At 32.0% G+C, this 23,045-nt stretch overlaps 1 protein-coding gene across 1 annotated transcript in view; it reads left to right on the forward strand.

Annotated features, from left to right (window-relative positions):
* LRP1B (LDL receptor related protein 1B) overlaps positions 1-23,045 on the forward strand; it is a 1,793,989-nt gene that overhangs the window by 1,697,807 nt on the left and 73,137 nt on the right. Inside the window, exons 78-83 of the mRNA XM_033112843.1 lie at positions 364-587; positions 1,769-1,875; positions 8,633-8,749; positions 10,467-10,640; positions 12,566-12,691; positions 18,917-19,081. Of these exons, the coding sequence (XP_032968734.1) occupies positions 364-587; positions 1,769-1,875; positions 8,633-8,749; positions 10,467-10,640; positions 12,566-12,691; positions 18,917-19,081 (913 nt within the window). The remainder of the gene's footprint in view (positions 1-363; positions 588-1,768; positions 1,876-8,632; positions 8,750-10,466; positions 10,641-12,565; positions 12,692-18,916; positions 19,082-23,045) is intronic.

The raw sequence follows: 23,045 nt of genomic DNA on the forward strand, positions 1-23,045 counted from the left end.
GTTTCTATTTATATGGATTTGTTTCATCTATGGCATTAGTAGAATTATGGTTACTCTTAGAGGAGAACTGACTGGGAGAGGTCACAGGTGAACCTTATGTAATTCTAGAAATATTCTCAGAGTGGTGGTTAAACAGGATCAATGATATTAGTAAAACTTCATTGAGGTGTATACCTAAAATTTGTGAAATTATACATCTATAAATATTACAAAAAGATGTCACGTATTTTTTTTCAAATCTGTGTAACAATTAACACCTGACAATGTTAATAATATTATTCCCACACACCAATATATAGATACAGAAAACTCGACCAATTTGCTTTTGAAAACACTGTGGTTTATTGTTTTCTTTTCTTTTAGTGTCCTGAATTTAAAAGGCCCAGGGATATTGCAGTTGACTGGGTTGCAGGAAATATTTATTGGACTGATCATTCTAGAATGCACTGGTTCAGTTACTATACTACTCACTGGACCAGTCTAAGGTACTCTATCAACGTAGGGCAGCTGAATGGACCCAACTGCACCAGACTCTTAACAAATATGGCTGGAGAACCCTATGCTATTGCTGTAAATCCTAAAAGAGGGTAGGTTAATGGCTTGGTTGTTTATATTTTTTGATATGAGTATCCATTACATTTGTGCGCTGTAGTTTCGTTTCTGTAATGAGTGTTCAACACATAATCGATTTATAAGACTTCTGAAAATCCCTCTTCTTCTCCTGTGCAAAAGTTATGTTCATGATCTTTTCACACCAAATAGTGGGATATATATATATATATATATATATATATATATATAATTTCTGACAATTTGCTACATTATACATTATGTGTGTGTTTGTGTGTGTTTTATGTGTGTATTGCAGAATAATGAAATTGATGTGATAATCACATAACCACTATGTTGAATCTAATATTGAATTTTTGTAACATTTAAACACAATATTAAATATATTAAGTGTAGAGTATTAGTGTTTTTATCTATTTCTGATAATAAAAGATGAAGGTATATTATGTAAAAAAACAAATTTAAACAATTGAACATAACTATTTCCTTTATTTTACTTGATTTTATTTTCTCTTTACTCTCTTACCTTTTTTCATTTATAGGCAATAACCAAAAAGGAAATAGAAAAACGTTTAAAAAAACTCCTAATAACCCATAAAGTAGACCCTTGGATCCTGAGTCAAAAAGAGGCAAATGTTATTTACTTACTAGAATTATGCAGTGTGGTGTCTTCTATTAGGTTGGTGTGAAAGTAATTCCGCTTTTTGCAATTATTTTTAATCTTCTAAGCCACAATTACTGTGCACCAACCTAGTAAATAGAGAATGATATATCTAAGAAAACAGTTAATTTTTCTATCAAAAAAGGAAAGAAAGCATATTGGTGCAGTGTCCATAATAAAATGAATGTTCTGTCCCAGCAAGAGGATAATTTCAACTATTAGAAATACTTTTCTTCTAAAATGTTAATGAAATTTTCAAAATTAAACTTCAGATATCAAATAATAAGCTATAATGCATCCTATTAAACAGTGGCTATCAAATTTTAGTGCATAGGTAAGACTGTTTAAAATGTTGGTTTCTGGGGTGCTATATTGAAGGTTCCCATTCAGGAATGTTTAGCATTGGGTCCAGGAATCTGCCTTTTCAAGGATCTGGGGTGATTCTGATGCACATGGTCTGAAGAGACACTGTTTTGGAGCAGAATTGGGTGGTAGCAGCACCATCACCAGGCTAATCAACTTGACCTATCTCTTCAGGATGATGTATTGGACTGTCGTTGGGGACCACTCCCACATAGAAGAAGCAGCAATGGATGGTACTTTGAGAAGGATTTTAGTACAAAAGAATTTACAGAGACCCACAGGTATGATGTCTTTCTGATGCAGTCTAAAATGTGTAGCGTCATGCTAAGCATATTAGTCCTACAAGTCTTTCTAGTTTTGTTGGCAATGTAACAATTTTTACAAGCAGATAAAATAATTTATAGCATAACTTTATGAAACTCATTAACATTTCATGTTGTATTTTGCCAACTTGAAAGTCATGTCTTTATCACACTGCCAGTGATATTATGGAAATATTACTTGAAAATTGCCGAAATTTTAAGGCCATTAGTAGAATTTCACATGCATAAAAATTTGAGTTTATAGCAATGTTTTAGGGTACTTTTACAGATATATGTTAATGATGTTGGGATAGATGATAATATTATTAGAAGATGATAAACTAGAGGGACAAAGAGCTGGGACACATAAATAATTTTTTGTGAACTACGAGTTTGATGATCTCTTGCTTTTTCATTCTCAGCTCTTTTTAGTCTGTCTTTGATCTCCCTCCCAGCTGTGTCATCTAAACTACCACTCCAAACCCTTCGTACCCCCAGGACTGCTTAGGAGCTCAGACTATTTTCCTGCTTTGCAGTTCCTTTCCCAATCCATTTTTCTCCCAGCCTTACATCTAGAATGCCCTTCCAACTTCTGTATATCTTCCTGCAACTTACCCATCTTTTAAGGTCTAACTTTAGCACACCCGCCTTCAAACTACTGGAGTCTCAGGAATTCTGTGCCACCTACCCTAGCCTACTACATCCTCATCAACAAGATAGAATTCATTTTCTACAGCACATACTATTTAACAATTATGCTTTGTAATATCTTTTGTAGTTGAACATTTATATTTGGCACTTATATTCTTATTAAGTTTTAATGTGCCTTATGTTTTTTGGGTTTTTTTTTCCCAACTAGATTGTTTTTACTCTTTATGAGAAGGAGCATTATCTGAGATTTAGTTCATTTACGTATCTGTGTCTCCATTGAGTGATTTAACAAATACTAATTGAACATCTACCTGGTGCCTGAAATTGCTCCAGGTGCTGAAGAAATAAGTTCTGACCCTTGTAAAAATGTCCAACTCTCATGAAACTTACCTTCCTGTAGAATATATATATATACACACACACACATATATATATTAGAATATATATATATAGAATATATGTGTATGTATATATATATATATATATATATATATATATATATATTCCCTATCATGTTAGACAGTTATAAGTGCTATGTAGAAAAAACATTCTAAGGGATGAGAAGTTATTGGGGGTACCATTTTATTATGATTATCAGAGAATACATCTCTAGATGGGTGATATTTGAAAAGCTAACTGAGTAAAAAGTGATAGCAAGTCATGTGAATATGTGAGGAAAGAGCTTTCCAAGCAGAGAAAATAGCAAGTTCTGATTTAGGAATGAGTTTAGCAAGTGTCAAAAATAGCAAGAATGTTAGTATGCTTAGAAAGCGTATGAGCGAGTCGGGACAGTGGTAGAGATAAGGGTGGCAAGGTGGCCAGGGCAGATCACCGAGGCCATGGGACACACTGATAAGCACTGGATTCTATTCTAGCTTTAAAGGGAGCCATTGGAGGGTATTGAGGAGGACAGTGGCATGATCTGTCCGAACCCTATTATTATTCTCTAAACAACTTTGAACTTCTTTTTCTTAACTTTTTATTTTAAACTAATTTTAGACTTAAAGAAAATGTGCCCAATTAAAAACATTTCTCTGATGTTCACATCTTCATAAGCATAGTACATGTAACATGTTCATTTTAAGGAATGACTCAGCAGCAGTTTATATGTAGTATTGCCTGTAGGAGGGAGCTTTGAAGGGAGCCTGAGGCAGAAATTCTTGCAAAAGTTATTTATGAAGAGAGTATAGTTCAGGAAAAACCTGTAAAAAATGGAGAAAGGGAAAGATCCTAGAAAAACTGTGCCTCAGGTAAAGTCTAGTTTTGGCTTGAGCCACATGGGGTGTGCTTTGGACCATCAATTCCATGACAGACAAGGGGATCAGCTTTTTATATTCCCCATCAGTCATTGGTTGGTGTTTGGACTCTAACTTCCCAAGCAAGGGTGCTGCAGTCAGTTGAGCACAACTATGGAGAAGGAGGGTAAGTGTGAGTCCTTAGCTACTAAAGCAGCAACCGGAGGATGGGTACCCCTGCCTGGTAAAGGAAATTTGGGCTTTGTACCACAGTGTCTCCTACAGTGGGCTAATTGAAGGTACAGGTATTGAATATCTTCCACGTGCTAGCCATTCTGCTCAACACTCTGGGTAATTTAATGACTGACACATCACAGCCCGTTTTCTCATGGGGTTTTCATTTAAGAAGAAAAAACAAAAAAATTGAGGCATGAACAGAAGTAACTGTAGTTTTGGCAAATTGTGAGAATTGTTGCATACCTTATATAATATTATGGAAGTTCAGAGTCAAGAAACATTATCTCTAGTACAAAAAAAAACTGTGAAAGGTGTCTCTATCTCTTTAAATAGTACTTGAAGGATGGGTAGACATTTGAAAGTTTGGCAGGTAATTCATCACGGTGCAGTGTGTTTACAAAGGTGTGCTTTTGAGTTGGATGCATCAGGTTTATAATTGCAGGAGATCACTTATTAGCTGTAAGATCTCAGAAATGAACTTATTCTCTTTAAAGTTGGATTTTATTAACAAACCTTAGGGTACAATTTTGTGAGATGCTTATATATAGAAGAGTAAGAGTAAAGCTCAAAAGTGAAGACTACAAAGGTATATGAGCAATAGGAGCCAAGCAACAGAATTCCGTGTCATCATAGCTGAAGAAAGTGTTTCAAAAGGAAGAAGGTATAATCTGTTGGGCATAGTACAGTACCTGTTGGGTATAATATAGTACGTAGAGGAAATATGGGGTGGTAGAAAGACCATAAGCCTTCCATGTATGTAGGCTCGAGTTAAAATCGAGTTAAAATTCAGAGCATCGATTTTCTTATCTGTAAAAGGTATCAATAATATTTACCTTACCTGTAATGAGAGTGCTTCAGAATAATTATGTGTTGAATGAAGAGATGAATGCCTACAATTTGTAGCACTCATACGTGTAGCATGGTTTTAAGGCCTCTTTTAACAAATAACAAACTTGATTTTTATTAGGCACTGTATTAAACATAAGAAGCATGATCTGTGTTCTGATTCAATCAGTTGTGAGGTGTTTGAGTAGCATGCTCCATGACAGCAGGAATGCGATCTGTTTTGTTCCAGGCTCCATGCCTAGTACTTGGCAATGTACTTGGCCAGAAAGGTGCCTTATGAATATATATTGGGTTAATGAAGGCTTTGTCAGATAAGTACACTTCCCAGGTGTCCCTCCAGTAGGAGGGTTTGTAAGATTACATGAGTTTTAAGTACCATATTATTTAATATCTAGAAACTTATTTACGTTGCCTTTAGCTCTCCCCAAATTCTGGCAATAACTGAGAGATTAATGACTGGTCCTGAACCAGTCATTATTTGATTCATTCAACAAATTCTTTGTCTTTGGCCAAAAGATCTCTAATTAAATATTACGGTGGTACAAAAGCAATTGCGGTTTAAAAGGTTAAAAATAATTGCAAAAAATGCAAATACTTTCGCACCAACCTAATAAAATGGTTGAAAACTTAAGAACTACTTTGCATTTCCTTGATGCATTTATTTTACTAACGTTCATAAATAAATGTGTATAATGCATATGTGTGTATATATATGCATATATGTGTGTGTATATATATATATGGAAAAATAATGTAATTTACAATCTAAGATTCTAAGTAGGCAACTTATCTTGAAAAGCATTGTTAACAATTTTTGAAATAAATTGGATATGATGATAAATATCTTTAGTTTTTTTGGACCTCTCTTATCACCTCTTAAATCAAGAATATGATACTGCATACTTGCTGGTGTGCTTGGCTTTCTTTTAACACAGAATGTATATAATCTTTCTCTCTATTTCTGAAAATGAAGTAATTTTAATTTATTGCTCTCTCAAAGTCTTCTCTGTTAAATATTACACTGGTGATAGGGTTATTTCTCATAATATGTATATATATTTATACATAATGTGTATAAATATATATGTATATATATTTAGATCATTGTTGAGTATTAAATGTAAAGGAACTAGAGGGAGGATCTTGGAAAATTTCAGAGTTCAACAAAAGTGAAATTTAGAAATTCCTGAAATGTAACAGTACTTTTGGTATCATGGGGGTTGTTAAGAAAATGACTACATGATTAGGGTCATTATCATGCATTCCTAAAACTTAGTGAGCCTGTGTCTTTATCTTCTATAAGCTCTTCAAATTGTGATTCCAGTATTGCTTTATTAGAACAACTATGGCATTTTATTTTAAATTTTCTGTACTTAAACTGACTTGGTTCCAAATATTCATCATATTTGAATCCAGTTCAGATAAGAATGACTTTCTTGGAATTGATTTTTTTTCTGTTTTATTATTCTTTATTTAAGACAAAAACAATGTGATATTTTAAAACTAGATATGAACTTTTTTTCACATGTAAACTTGATTCTTATCTCTATAACAAGAAAGTTAGTTGATTCTGTTACTAACTTATTAATTCACAAGACTATCTCTTTTAGTAAAGGGATTAAGGAAAATCAAAAGCGTCGATTTATAAATTTTTTGGAATATAAATCCCACCCATCTAAACGCTTTGTTATGTAATTTTTATCTAGATGTAATTTAATAGTATAGTATGTGGCCAGAGCTGATAAAGATGGGTATATCTTAGACAAACCTAGACTAATAATGAAATATATTACACTTTTGAGAACTTTCCACTGCTGCTGAATCTGAAGAAACAATATAAGTAATTAGGTTGGATTACACACCATTGTTTTCTTCTTTTCTACAGTTACAAAATTTAATATGTTCCAATAAAAAGATCAATTTTGTTGAGCACAGTGTTGTTTTAGTCTATTGTGTTACATAGGTGGAAGAGAAAGAAAGGTGTTTTTAACCCTTGTTATACAACTGTTTTTTGTTTTGTTTTTTGGTTTTGGTTTTGTTTTTTAATTAGTTTCAGGTGTACAAAACAAACCGTCACAATGTGATAACCTCCCTCCCCAATCTACTACCCTTCTGACATTGTATAGAGCTGTTACAATTCCATTGACTCTATTTCCTATGCTGTACTCCACATCCCCTGACATTCAATATTATGCAGCTTCAGCACTTGTCTTATTAGGGACATTCAATATTAGTTGGCATTCAGTATTATTCAGCTTCAGCACTTGTCTTATTAGGGAGACCACTTCATTGATGTGACCACTGCGCTATTAGACAACTGTTTTGAAATATAATGGCAGCAGCAGGAAACTGGGTCATTTTGTGGTTCATGTTATCTATAATTATGCATGAAGAAGCAAAAACATAACTCCTAACATTACTCCAAATCACAAATTAATCACCAAGCACAAACTAGTAAACCATGGACAAATTGTTTTAATCAGAGGGTGACTGGGCATACTACATTCTTATATCACACTTGAGGAGCAATATTTTCATTTAGTTCGATTAAATTTGAGCTAGATCCACCTACTTAGTTAAATAATTATTTCCAAATGATGTGCACCATGATTTTTTTTTTCATGATTGTTAAATCTTGGTCCATCTACACAGAAATACAATTAGCACAAACTCAAATATACCTATCATCCAGTTGCCTTGCCATTGAGGTATACCTCAGTTGTTTATTGAATGTTCTGACTGGAAAAACTCTTTAGCATTCAGATACCAAAGGTATTTTACTTGCATTGTACTGTCGAAGTATGTATATGTCATATCTAAAGACGAGCTATGTCTCAAAAATTAAATATCTATAGCAGTGAGGATTTATTATATAGTCCATGTGTTGTAGATCTTATTTTTCTATACTGAAGGAATGTTACTTAAGATATTCTATGTGTTGATGACATTTTTGTAAGAAGATACTGGCTGGACTCCAGTCAACTTTATAAAATCAAAAAATTGAAAACTGAATAAATAGAAAAGCATTATTTTTTACCACGTATTATTTTAGCCTATCATTATTTGCTAATAGATAATGATGATAAAAATCAAGATAAGCCATCTCAGAGCAAATTTATGATTAAGTAAAACATTAGAGAAAAAAATTTAAGCACAAGTAGAACCTAAAGGAATTTACCATTCATTCATCTCTATTATAAACGTCAATATTTAGTCAATTTAAACTTCAGCGTGCACACAGGTGTCTCACAACACTGTAGACCAACTCCAAATGGGTGAAAATATCTTATGATTAAGCCTATGAAGCTTTTGTTTACTGAGAAATGAGCCTCATGAAGAGATTCAAAATATAACGAATTATACTAAGTTATTTTAAATAAAGGTTGGAAAAGTTATTTAACCAATGAATTAATTTTGTATATACTATAAAGATAAAAACTGAAATACCAAGCAAAAGTCTTTTAGAAAGTAGCCATAATCAAGAAATCAGTAAGTGTGGAAATGAAGGGTATTTAACGTAGCTTTTCCTATGTGAAGTCGGATTTTTGCTAAAACTTGTTAAATAAACTGTGTAATCTATACACGTATTTCCGATAAGGATTGAATTGTTTCATTTTTTCTAATTTTGTACAGTACAGTGATATATATTATGTAATTTCTGTGATGCTTGAAGAAAAATATCAATCATAATTTACATTAAGAAGCAAAAACTTAATTTTAAATAATATCAAATGTATTTCTGTTATTTGTGTGTGTTGATTTTGCAGGTCTGGCTGTGGATCATTTTAGTGAACGAATATATTGGGCTGACCTTGAGCTCTCCCTTATTGGCAGTGTTTTGTATGATGGCTCTGATTCAGTAATTTCTGTCAGCAGCAAACAAGGTTTGTGAAGAACTTTTGTTATTACTTTTAATTATTATTGGGAGTATATTAAATAATGGTATGTAAATTAAGTATGAAAGCTTTACATTCTGGATTTCCTCAAATTCTTTCTCCTTTCAACTTGTAGTTCTTGCTGTTGATTACAATTTTCATTCCTACTAGAAAAACAAAAACTCCAGGCCAGAAAATCTTCTTGACCCTAGGACAAGCATGGTCCATCACTGCCCAGATTCAGAAACTATTCATTCTTTCGCTTTCTTGGATACTCCATTCTGAGCAGAACACTTCAAGTAGTCAAGATTAGCACCTGTAAAGACCAACTTTTTATTTGAAATGCAGTGATAACAAGTAAAGGGGTTATTGTATATAGTGAAACATAATAGCAAGTATTATTACTATAGGAAACTCATAAGGATACTTTCATCCAAGTCAAAAGCAGTGTGTAAAAATGACAACTTACCTCTACCACCAGTGACCATAGAATCTACTCATATTCTTTTGTGACACCCTTTTTTATCTCTACCTTTGTGCCTACCTCCTATAGTTCACTCTCTCACTTTCTGGCCACCTTCCATCCCTTGCCTTTTCCTTGCCTGGCAGTCTCAGTTCTTTCGGCTGAATGTAATGTGTTTTCTTCTGTTTTTCTTTTCTTTTCCGACCATATCCCCTTCTCTTATTTACCACAACATGTTCACAATATGTACTCGAAGTTTTTATATTTACATATTATATTTAAAGAATATAGTTTTGCTTCTTGGTTTGTTTGTTTGTTTGTTTGTTTTTAACAAAAGCGGAGACATTGAAAGAAAAATCATTAAATTGAACCTTCATTGTGCCTTTGCCTAAAGTGTGTTTTTTGTATGGTGACCTGGATGGGGAAAAATTCCACATTTCTGTAACTGATTGCAATAAAGTTAACCTGTTTCAGCTTAAGTATATATTTTACTATTTCAAGAAACATTGAAGAAAAATCTATAAGTTTAAAAGACATTTTATGTTTTACAACCTGTATATAATTAAAATATAAATGTTATTTTTCTTACTTTAAATTTCAGTACCAACAGTTAGATTAATTATTATTTTTGTAAAATCTCTTAAAATAATAGTTATTTCCTAAAATGTGAAAAACAATGGCCTCTGTTATTTTTAGCCAAGCTAGTCATATTTGCCAGTTTTTTTTGTTTGTTTGTTTGTTTTGTTTTTTTCCCCATTCCTAAAACATACAATAGTAATGTCAAATATTTGTTTGGATTTTACTCTTTAAAATCAACTCATGATTACTTGATAAACTTGTCATTCAGGAAATCTAATTAGATCGTTAATTTGATCCAGAACACAATTTGAGAATTTTGTGAACTGCTTGTTTTTGTACAAAAGATAAGGTTGGTCTGTAGGCTTTTCTTTTGTCAGCAAACTGTACAGCAGAGTAGGTTACGCTGCATATAATAGATGCTTTCTCGTGGTGAATGTGATTAAAGTGATGGTGAAAATTTTTTTATGTTCTGAATGACATGTTTAATATCTCACATATTCTTACTGCTAAGGAATTAATTCTAATAACTTTACAGATAATCTTAAAATGTTCTAATTCTGAAAGTTTTTTTTAAAGAACTTTTTAATTAAGATTTTCTGTATGATCTTGGCTAAACTTAGTTTTCTTAAGTCTGAGTATTTACATTGCAACTTGTTATATAACTCCACCTTTTAAAAATTGTAGGCTTGTTACATCCACATAGGATTGATGTCTTTGAAGATTATATATATGGAGCAGGACCTAAATCTGGTGTATTTCGGGTACAAAAATTTGGCCATGGTTCAGTAGAGTACCTAGCTTTAAATGTTGATAAAACAAAAGGTGTTTTGATATCTCATCGCTATAAACAACTAGACTGTAAGTATAATATTTTGTATAGTTATCTATATTGGTGAATTTTCTTCCTTATGATTCTCCAAAGACAGTATTTTTAACTATCTTAACTATTTCAATGTCTTAGCCCCAGTAACTTAAGTAACTTTAATTTTTAGGTCACCAGACTTTTTAAATTACCAAAGTCAACATATAAATAAAGCAAAACTTCCATTTCTGTCAGAAAAAATATGAAAATTTCAGAATTTGGCTGTGTTTCTTGGATTAGAATTGACTTTGTTATTTAAAAAACAAATCTGGTAGTCTCTTTTTCTGAAATTCTTAATAAAATCTTCGTAGTCTATAAACAAGTAAGGAAGTTTATCATTAGCCATTTTGACTTTTGTTACTGATAACCAAGTAAAAAATTCATCCTTAAAAGTATCTGAGAAGAACTGTCCCTGAGGGTTGTATTTTCTCTGATTGAGTATGATTTTTACTGTTACTTTACTTCCTAGAGGGAATTGGTAAGTAAGTGATGTAATTATCTTGAAAGATGTATTTCAAACACAACTGTCAAAAATATTGAGGAACAAAGTAAAAAATGTGGCTGAAATTCTCACGATCTGTCCTTTTGTATACGTTTATCCTTCAAGAAACTATTTAAGATTTATTCATAATTATTCTTCGTGGCAAACAGAAAGGGATTTAATCTCACTGGATGCAATGATCTGGAAAGGTAACAATTGGCATTTATCCAAATTAATGTTAGAAACAGATAAAAACAATGGAGAGCCCCTAAAAGCTTCCTGTAATTCTATCCAAAGTTTTGCCACTCTTTACCAATCATCTGACATATATGGTTCCAAGGTTAATATGAGGACACTCCCTCTCATCCTCTAGTTTAATTTGATTCATATTAATAGTCAAATATTGCCACCCTCTTAAAAAATAAATAAATAAAACTCTGCCCTGAATGTAACAGTTGTTTGAGTAGTGGTTCTAACAGAATGAAAGCCATTCTTATAGTCATTATTTTACTACCTAGTTGCCATTTCTGTTTTATTCTAATGAGAGATTCTCCAAGGAGAGCCACAGAATAGCTGTGACTGCAACGGACGCTGATTGGATAGAAATTTAGACAAAATAAATGTGGCACACATTTACTGGTGCACTCAATCTTACCTGATGGCAGGGAAGCCATGATAAACATGTTTTTTTTTTAGGAAAAAAAAAGAAAAAAAAGTCATGTATTTTGTTTATTCATATTTTCAACAGAAAAATATATTTGGATTTGAAGCCTTCATGAATACAGGGGAGGCTGTTTCTGTCTGTTAAAATAGTTCTAAACAGTCATCTAAAACAAAGATTAGATCCCCGAAGACTTCAGGTGGCTTTACTTTTACACACAGCCCCAAACTACACTTTGGTGTCTCAGACCAACTCCTTTGTCAGAAAACAATTAGTCACTGTACATATATATATATATACACAGTGTATATATATATATATATATATATATATATATATATATATATATATAATATATATATTATGTGTAGTACAGCATAGGAAATAGAGTCAATGGAATTGTAACAGCTATAGACGATGTCAAAGGGGTAGTTGGGGAGGGTAGTTAAACACTTTGTGAGGGGTGTAAATGTCTAACTATTACATCGTTTTGTACACCCGAAACTAATGAAAAAAATTAGTCACAAAGAAGAATGACAGTGTGTGTTTGACTAATTTATTCTCCCTGTTGGTAGTATAAATTAAGGTAAATTTCCTAGTAACGATGGGTAGTAATTTCTCTGCACCTAAAAAGGACAATGGTAATATTGAAGTGAGATACTCCAAGTGATTTCAGCTTTGATGATTTGTCATTTCACTTTATTGAATTTTATGTTTTTGAAAGCTATTGTATTTACAGTTATGCATTTCCTTGTTTTCTTTTGTTTTGTTTTAACCAGTACCCAATCCATGCTTGGATTTAGCATGTGAATTCCTCTGTTTGCTGAATCCCTCTGGGGCCACCTGTGTGTGCCCAGAAGGAAAATATTTGATTAATGGCACCTGCAATGATGACAGCCTGTTAGGTAGGTAAACTTCATTATTCTGTAAATAATGGATTCATCTGTATGATAAATTTTCACAACTTGACACTGAGCAGAATTAGCTACTCAGTCATCAATTTAGTTGCCTTAATATCGTTGCTTCTTACATGCCTGCATAAACTATTCTCTCTGACGATGACTATTAATTCATTCCACATTTATTCACAAAGCTGCATTGAGCACTTACTGTGTATTTAAGAGTAGATTAAAAACTTTAAAGTCACACACCAAATCAAAAAATACTTTTATATAGCTTTTGTATCACTGAATATAATGATATTTCTGAAGATGCCATTCTTTTAGTTTAAACCCAACCCCAAAATCAATTTATTCATTCAATAAGTTTATATTGAACAACTCCTATGTGCCAATACTAATTTAGAAACCGAGGGTTAATTTACAAGCTGTCTTGTTTCCTCTGTGTAAAATTGGATTAACAATAAATACTAGCACTACTACTAATAATAAATATTTTAAGGGCTTATGAGCAAAGCATAACACTAATTTAGAAAGCAAGGACTAATTTAGCAACAAAAACAACAAGATTTCTTCACTCATAGAGTTTATTTTAGAAGCTAGATTTTGGAACATTTAAAAAATTGAAACCGCAAAAAATAAAAACAGAAATAGTATGATGGGAAAGAGAAACAAGAGATGCCTCTTGTATATCCAAGTAAACTGACAATAAGCTCCCTCATATTTATAATATTAGCTATAACAGAGAATAAAATAGCTATTAAGGAAAAAGAAAATCAACACTAAATTTTATGTCGCAGACAAAAACGCATGCTCCAAAATCCCTTGAAGATCAAAGCAAACATTGTCCAATGAGATACACACTTAGGATCTTTACATAGCAGGGTTTCTCACCCGCTGTATTTTGCTCTGTTAGAATGAACGCCTCACATGAACACTATTTTTGCCCTCAGTCAGCATCTTCACCCACATATCATCTCTTATGTTCTCTGCTGGGGGTTACATGCCATCTGAAGACTTCTGCTTTTTCCGAGACTCTAAGTGTCTAAAACTATAGTAAATCTTTTAAGATAGCTAGATTCCTTAAGCACTGGATATGCAGAGCAGAAGAGTTTTCAAAGATGAAATGATGAATGACATAAATATCAATAAGATATTTACGTGGATAGTGATACATGCCACAGAAGAGACACAGTTAAAACTATTATGAGGATTTAGATGGTTATCCAATTAGAGAATTGATTATAATTTTCTGTAGAAGATGACTTTAGAACAAGATCTGCAAAAACAGATTGGATTTAGGTTAAGTGGGAATGAGGGAGCAGCACATTCCAACAGAAAAAATTTTTTGAAAAGTCATTAAGCCATGGCATGCAAAGAAAATAATGAGTCATTCATTTCGGTTAGTATGTAGGATGTATGAAGTGCTGTTGTGGGTAGCAAAGTTGGGAAGGTCTTACCACAAACTTAAATGTGAATCATGATTGGTATTTTGAATGAGTACTTTAGGGCCAGTTATTGAAAAGGATGCTGTCACTGGCACTATGATGTATGCTTTTTCTTTACTGATTATCTTCTCAACCACAGTAGCTGCAATCTCAATTGTGATGGTAGATTAAGATAATGAAATGAACATTTTTAAACTTTATCAGGCACATTTTTCACTCACTGCTCTGACATGGTCACGTAGCTAAACTATGTATGGCCACTTAACCTCTCAGAAACAGATTCTTAAAAATGTTAGCAAATCTTTCCTTGTAGAAGGTGTGCCACATTTTCACCAGTTCCACACATACCCATAACCAGTGCTCTCATAGGTACCTCCTGTGTGTCATGTCTACTTATTCCGTTGTTTGGATAGGAGAGACCTCTGGGAGAGAGATTAGGATTCTGCACATAAGTACACTACTGATGCTACCAATGTGACTTTTACATTGGCTCAGATGTTATTATAGTTTTATTATTATTATTATTATTATTATTATTATTATTATTATAAAGTTGCAAGTAATTCTTATTGTTTTTCTTTATAACTAGACATCACTGTCTCTTGTTTGTTGTCTTGTTTTTCCTTTTTGATCACTGAAAATTGTTTATCCAATAATCCAAATTTAGCAAATACACAGGAAAAACTGGGCCTGGGGTAAGGCTTAGGGGGAGCTCGAGATTAGGCCAAGATCTATCACAAAACAAACTTGTTTGTCCCTGACCTCCCTCAGTCTATGTTTCTACTGTACAATTTGATTAACAATGAACACTACTAGTAGTAATAACAATAAATATTTTGAAGGCTTATGAGCAAAACATATTGTAAGTTACATATACATATATATATACATATATATATATATACATATATATTATCTATATATATACACACACACATATAACACCGTGGGTGCCAAAAAAATGTGTACAAGTGGACACTTTGGTCAACGTTGCTCAAGCAGTAGTTCGCCATAATCAGAAGTGTCTGGACACTGATGGTAACCACTTTGAGCACCTCTTGTAATTGCAGAAATCAAACGTGACTTGTATTCATCTTTTGTTATCAGTATATATTGAGCAAAATCCCAGTGATACTATGCTGTTATTACCCCTATTTTTACAGATAACATTGAAGTATGGAGAGGCTAAATTGTATGTCTACACTTACTTAATAATGATGGTACCCGAAGGTGAACCTAGGCATTCCACATTCTACATACAATATCTACCACAATACCCACCTCCAGAGTCATTGGAAATATGAGAAATAACATACATTAAGTGCCTAGCACAATGCCTGCATAAAGCAGACACAAAGCACTCAAAAATAAATCTGTCATGAAGTAGGAAACAAAGCTGTATAGTTTTCTGTTTGAAATGAGGAAGCATGTTTGTCTAAATACAGACTTATCCAAGATGTAAAGCTATTGTAGAGACTTCAATTTTACCATTTCAACCCTGCTTGAAAGGCATGATTATAGAAACCTTCTCAAAGTTAATTTTGTAATTTAAAAGAAAATGTTATATTTCAAATAATCAGTGTTAAAACAAATATTCACGTTGGCCTCTGTGCATATGAGCATTGGTAATAACAGCATGGACCACCTCAGTTAGGAATATAAATGGATGTTAGAATTATTGATTGGTGTAGGTAATTTTTTCCTGACATTAACATTTGATATAGCCAAGTTTTTCAGCTCTTTATAATTACATACCTTTCTCTAGCTGCTATTGTTAAATATTCAGGTGAGCACACTGAAGATTTTTAATCTTTATGTAAGAAATTTGAAATTCTAATGTTACTTATTCTTAGGGAAATATTCACCTGCTCTTTACTATAGTTGATTATAATTGCTGGAACTTGGCTTCTGGGGGTGATTTAGTTATTGACAAAAGCAGCCTTCTTTTTCATTATAAATCTATTACAGTTAGGTTTTGAAAAATATGTGACTCCACATGCATTTCATCAGGCAGTGTTATATTTTTAAACTCCCGGTGCCTAATGAGGCACATTATAGAAATGTGCATGTGTTAACATGTAGAGATTTCGAACATATATGCAGTTCACATCAAATGTCTACAGGTGAAAATACCCCCCCAAAATAATCCTGTGATCATAATGACTTAAATATTTATCTTCACTGTTCACATTCACAACCCCAATTAGGATATTTCATGCTGAATGTGTTATAAATGTTTTGGTGAATTACAAATTAAGTAAGCATATGTTCACTCTAGATCTTTCTTGAGAATCTGACCTTTATATTTGACTCTTTGCTGGAGATCCGCACTTACATTTACATAGGTGCAAATTTAGTATGTCCAAAGCTAAATCATGCCGTCCGTTCCTATTGTCCTTCTGTCAAAAAATGAAGAATTATCCTTTTTTTCTTGCCCTTTTTATATAACACCAATGTAATTTTTACCTTCCAGTTACCATTAGAATATATCCACATGTATCCATTCCACATTACTCTATTTTAGGCCATCATCTTATCTAGTCTGGGTAATTTAAACAGAGTCCTAGTAGTCTCCCTGCTTTCAGTTTAAATCCAGCCAAGAATAGTTACTGTTAGAATGTTTAGGCTCTTTAGAGACTCAACATTGTTTTGGGGGCAAAGTCCAAAATCCAATGATCTCCTATAACTCTCTGATTATCTCTTCAAACTCGCTTATCTCTTCCAGTTCCTTCTTTCAAACTCTCTACCCCAGGTTCAGTCACAGTGACTTTCAATCAATTTCTTCCATGTTCACCTTTTGGCATTCACAGATATTATTCCATGTAAGCTGCAGTCATAGTGTACCTTATGGACACTCAGTAAATAACGCTGATATTACATGGTAACTTACCAAAGAAGTGCCTTAATCTCCTGTTGAAATTTAACAGTACACCTATAGACCTAGATCTCAGCTCTTCATTATTCTACTATTCCAGATATGGTAGATATGGACTGGAAGTCAGATTCTCATTCAGATGTATGTGTATGTGCCATATACCTCTTACTTAACATTTAAAGTTTTATAATTTTAACTTTTTAATTCAAACTTATTTAATATTCATAAAAAATCTATAAGTTAAATTGTACACTTGTCATTAAGGACATTTTAAAGTAAATGAAGCTCAGATAGCTTAACTCATATGCTTAGTAAGTGGCAGAACTAGGACCTAAACACAGTTATTACCAACTGCCATTTTCTTTGTACTATATGTACATATATAGTGCTTCATGAAAAAGTCCTTCATATTACAAATACAAACTTTAGTAATGCCAACCTGAAGTCTATCTACATTGCAAAATACTGGAAACTTTCCCTTACAATGAGACAAGTCTGAGACAGGCAGTCTCTATTTATGACAGTGGATATTGATATTCAATCACTGTGTCATTTGAAGTTACTAAGGCTCTTTAAGATGCTCTTGTGACTATTGCAGTGATATAGTAAAACTTCTGCTCTGTATAGGGTACTGTATCTTGAGTAAAGAATATAGGCTGTTTTTACTTTACCTATTTCACTACGAAACATCACTTTAGTAGAAGGCATAGTTTAGAATAAAATACCTCTTACAATATTCTCAATATTTTTCCCACCACTGGACATAATGCCTTGCTTTAAATAAAGCAGTATTCCTAATGGAGCAAGACCTCTAATGGAGCAAGGCCATGTGAACACACATAGGAAAATGATGCAAAGCAATGTTTATCATAAATCAGACATCATACTTTTAAAAATAATTTTGCTATTCCGAGGAATGACCATCTTTTCATATTCTCATCCAAAATGTATAGAATAGACAGATTGTGCCTAATCATTTTACATATGGATATTTTACATATGGAAATGTTTCTGACACTTCTATCATTATCTTGTACCAAATCTAAGTAACTTATTTTTAGATGTTTATATATGGATAATAAATATGCACGTCAAAGAGTATATTTTTATTTAAAAGTTTTCCTATACTATAAATTACATATATATACACACACACATATATACATATACATATACATATATAACACAATATAATATATATATATAACATATATAAATATACCATGTTTCCCTGAAAATAAGCCCCAGTTAAGATCATCAGCCAGACGGACGCATTTAATATGGCACGGCGGTGTTCCTGAAGAAGATGGCATGACTGTATTTGAATAAATATACATCGCTGTACATGAAAAAGTAAGAAATCACCAGAAAATATTACCTAATGCGTCTTTTGGAGCAAAAATCAATATAAGACCTGGTCTTATTTTCGGGGAAATATGGTGTAAGACCTGTTCTTATTTTCAGGGAAATACAGTAATACATATATGTGTATATATTTCAGTTTGGTTTAATATCAAATACTCCTAAAAAAATAAGTCATGATTGCTCATATAATAAAAAAATACATATTAATTGGAAAATATTTTATTTTTACAAGTTTCAGTTGGTTTAATGGTTTACTGTTTTAACAAATATAAGAAATCACTAATAATGTAAGCTTGAAGAAGAATAAAAGTTAAATTAAACATCTGTATTCACCATTCAACAATAGTTGAAATTTATTTATCTATTTTCAAATAATTGTGTTCTTCTTTTCTATTGAGTATTTATTTTTGGAATTTTATTAGAAAAAGTAAACCCTAGTATTTCTTTTTTATTTAAATTATTATAAGTCTATGTATTTAAATTATTTTAATTCTACCATGCACTAAATGGCATGCTAATTCATACATTTCTTTTTATAACCAGATGATTCATGCAAATTGACTTGTGAAAATGGAGGAAGGTGCATTTTAAATGAGAAGCGTGATTTGCGGTGTCACTGTTGGCCTAGTTATTCTGGAGAAAGATGTGAAGTCAACCATTGTACCAACTATTGTCAAAATGGAGGAACTTGCATGCCATCAGCTTTGGGTAAATATTTGAGTGTCGTGTGTTCAAATCATTTGCAATTTTCCTTATGTGAAAAAATATAAAGAATATAATGTTGCAAATACAATTAATTCCCAGTATCTTAATAAAGAATACATTAACACAAATTAAATTGAATAATTAATTTAACATGATAAATGGCATTTGTTCTAAATTTACTATATAAATGTTCCAGTCACAAAATTTAGCAATAGTAATGACCATGATGTTGAATGTGCACTGTGTGACACAGTTCAGTGCTTATAGATACTCTTACTATGCCTTAGAATGATTGAGTGAAGCCAGTTTTACAAGCCTTATATGCTTGATTCAAAAAGTTATTTGTTTATTTGTTTTTTATTTGAACAGTTTGCCTAATGCTCAAAATAATTTGTTATTGAAAATTAGGTTAATTTTAAGTGGAAATATTTGATATTAGTACATCTGATAGCATTGTATTTCCCATCTAAAATCATAACTACTCCATTGTCATGTACATATTATATAATATGCTTTGAAAATAATGAAGTTACTGTGCTTCCCCAAAAATAAGACCTAGTAGGACCATCAGCTCTAATGCATCTTTTAGAGCAAAAATTAATAAAAGACCCGGTCTTATCCTAATATAAGACTATGTGTATATATATATATATAAATGTATTTATTTATACATATATACATATATATATATACACACACATATATATGTGTGTGTATATATATATAATACAATATAATATAACACTATATATAAGACAATATAATATAAGACTATATATGTGTGCGTGTGTATATATATATATATATATACACACGCACACATATATCTATATCTATATATCTATATATAGATATAGATTATAATATAAGACCAGGTCTTATATTATTTTTTGCTCCAAAAGACGCATTAAAGGTGATGGTCCTGCTAGGTCTTATTTTCAGGGAAACACAGTACTACATGTTAGGATATCCTTGAGATTCTTATTAATTTATGCAAGCGCTATGTTTGCAAAAAAATATTTTCTACAGCATGTAACTGAATCTTGAAACATATTTCCAACTGACTTCTATTAAATTTAAATATGTTCCTATGGGAAAAAATTTACCCCAATGCATAATAAAAATATAATTTGCTGATTCCACTATTTGGTGCAAAGGACATTATGCAACTATTGGAGTGCAATATATGCACATTTAATTCTACTACATAAATGCAAATTTAGTTAGTGAAATGGAAAATCAATCCATATCATCTTTACATCCTCAACATGATTAATTTCTGTCTTACTGGGAGTTCTCACTGCTTCTATTGCTTATGCTATTCTTTGAAGTATTTAGCATAATGCTAACTGAAAGAGTCACATTAAGAAGCATTTTCAGTGAAGCTCAGAGGAACCAAGCTGTTTCTGATTTGCATTCTAATAGTAAAAGCATTACTATTTCTTTAAGTTTGATAGTTTTATGTCTATAAATATTTTGATATGTGATTAATTGATAATTAAGGTATTCTAAATACTTAATTGAATTCTGCAAAAAAAAATATGTAGCCAGTTGATTGAAATAAAAAAGGCATTAGGAATCTTACTACATATTTTCATTCTGCCTCAGGGAAGCTGGTCCATACAGTAGAGTATGTTCTATTGCTGTGGGAGAAATGGGACTTTCATTGAATGTGCAAATGAGAATCCAACGAATGGGCTCTAAAAGGATATGACCTGTAATATTATTTTAGTAACACAGATACCTTTTATTTTAGGAAAGCTTTTCTTATGCAAATGAGTTTTTAGGGACTGTATTCTTTAATTGTTAACTTAATTTTCTCATTATAATAATAAAAATCATTGAATTATAACCAGATGACTTATATTTATCTTTGGAAATAATTAAGCTGACTAAACAGATTGTCACCCCAAACAATGGATACATATTCAAATTGCAACGGATCAAAACCCTATGAAACACTGACTTTGCTTTCCTATTAATGGATCCAGCACTATATATAGATACAGCACAATTTGTAATGTTTTATTCAAATCATTTGTAATGTTTTATTCAAATCATTTGGATTCTTCAAATCTATAATATATCAACTTTATCTATGCATCAGGATTATTAGATATTGATTTACATAGAGAATATGTTCAGAACAAATTATATTTCAAGTTAGTAATATAAATAAGTCCTCATGAATTCAACCTGAGTTATGTTCATGAAGTTTATTGTCTTAAAGCATTTAATAATTAGTAATAATATAATATCCAATTAAGTTATTTACAAAGCATTTTTCACTTTCAAAAATATGGTTTTATAAAACATTGTCTGGTATTACACACTGTAGAACCTCATTATCTCCAGATAAATGGTAATTTGTTAAACAAATCCTGTTGAGAAATTCATGGATTTATTCATTGTTGTTTTACTTACAGTTAAGCCTTTTGACAAATTTTTATGCAGACATTATATAACTGAGGTTTGGGGCAGACTTAATTAAAATTTATAAGTTTTTGACAGTTGTGTAGAACTATAATAATTGAACAAAGGAAATGTCACCAGTTAATTAAAAATACACATCTGAGAGGCATAATTAAAATTTTGCATGTAGAAATGAGTTTTTTGTCATTCCTTAAGTTTTTAATAAAGAAAACTAAAAATAAAACATGTATATGAGAGCTAGTCATAGAGGAAAGTAGTACAAAACGAAATGAAACAGTTTGACATTGATTATATCAACAAGAGTCCATGTAGTTCATTTCTATGATCTACTCATAGAAAGAAAGATATAAGATAAAGAGTGGGCAAAATATTGGAGATGAGAGTAAAGCATTGCATTATTCAGTCATTCTATTATAGAAATAGAGATTAATTTGTCATTTTTCTTTCATTATGTATATAATTTAGTATATTTATATAGTTAACTATATTTGCAATGAATTTTCACTTTTATGAATATTTATTCTGTTTTTTACATCTTCTGAAATCAACTCGGTGCACCCTTTTTTAATTAAATTTATCGGGGTGGCATTGGTTAGTAAAATTATATAGGTTTCAAGTGTACAGTACTATATCATATATACATATATTTCATTGTGGGTTTAGCACTCAAAGTCAATTCTCCTTCCATCACCATATATCTGACCCCCTTTATCCTCTTTACCACCCACCCTTAAACCTTACCCTCAGGTAAACTGTTGTCTGTGTCTATGAGTTTTTGTTTGTCTTGTTCGTTTGTTGCTTTCAGTTTTATATGCCACATATGAGTGAAATTGTGTGGTCCTCAACTTTCTCATCTGACTTATTCCCCTTAGTAGAATAATGTCAACATCCATCCATCCATGGTGTCACAAATGCAGTATTTCAGTTTTTTCGTACAGCAGAGTAGTATTTCATTGTGTATATATACCACTTCTTCTGTATCCAATCATCTGTCTAAGGACACTTTGGTTTCCATGTCTTGGCCACCGTAAATAATGCTGCAGTGAACATCGGAGTACTCCCAGAAAGACATACAAATGGCCACCAGATACATGAAAAAATGTTCAACTTCACTAACTATGAGGGAAATGCAAGTAAAAACCACAATGAGATATTACCTCACACTGGTTAGAATGGCTATCATCAACAAGACAAACAGTAACAAGTGTTGGAGAGGCTGTGGAGAAAAAGGAAGCCTCATACACTGTTGGTGGGCATGCAGATTAGTACAGCCACTATGGAAGGCAGTGTGGAGGATCCTCAAAAAATTAAGAATAGAATTATCATATGACCCAAAAATCCCTTTCCTGGGCATCTACCCCAAAAATCTGTAGAAGTTTTGTTTCCAGAAAGGGAGCAGGAAGAAAAGGTCCCTATTGAGGAAAAAAAAAAAAAAATATATATATATATATATATATATATTCAAAATCTTCTCACTGCAATGGGAAGGGCCCTTAGAGCCCTTAGAGCCTACCTGAGGAGATGGAGAAAATTT

The sequence above is a fragment of the Rhinolophus ferrumequinum genome, chromosome 8, assembly GCF_004115265.2.
Source record: "Rhinolophus ferrumequinum isolate MPI-CBG mRhiFer1 chromosome 8, mRhiFer1_v1.p, whole genome shotgun sequence".
Taxonomy (NCBI): Eukaryota; Metazoa; Chordata; class Mammalia; order Chiroptera; family Rhinolophidae; genus Rhinolophus; species Rhinolophus ferrumequinum.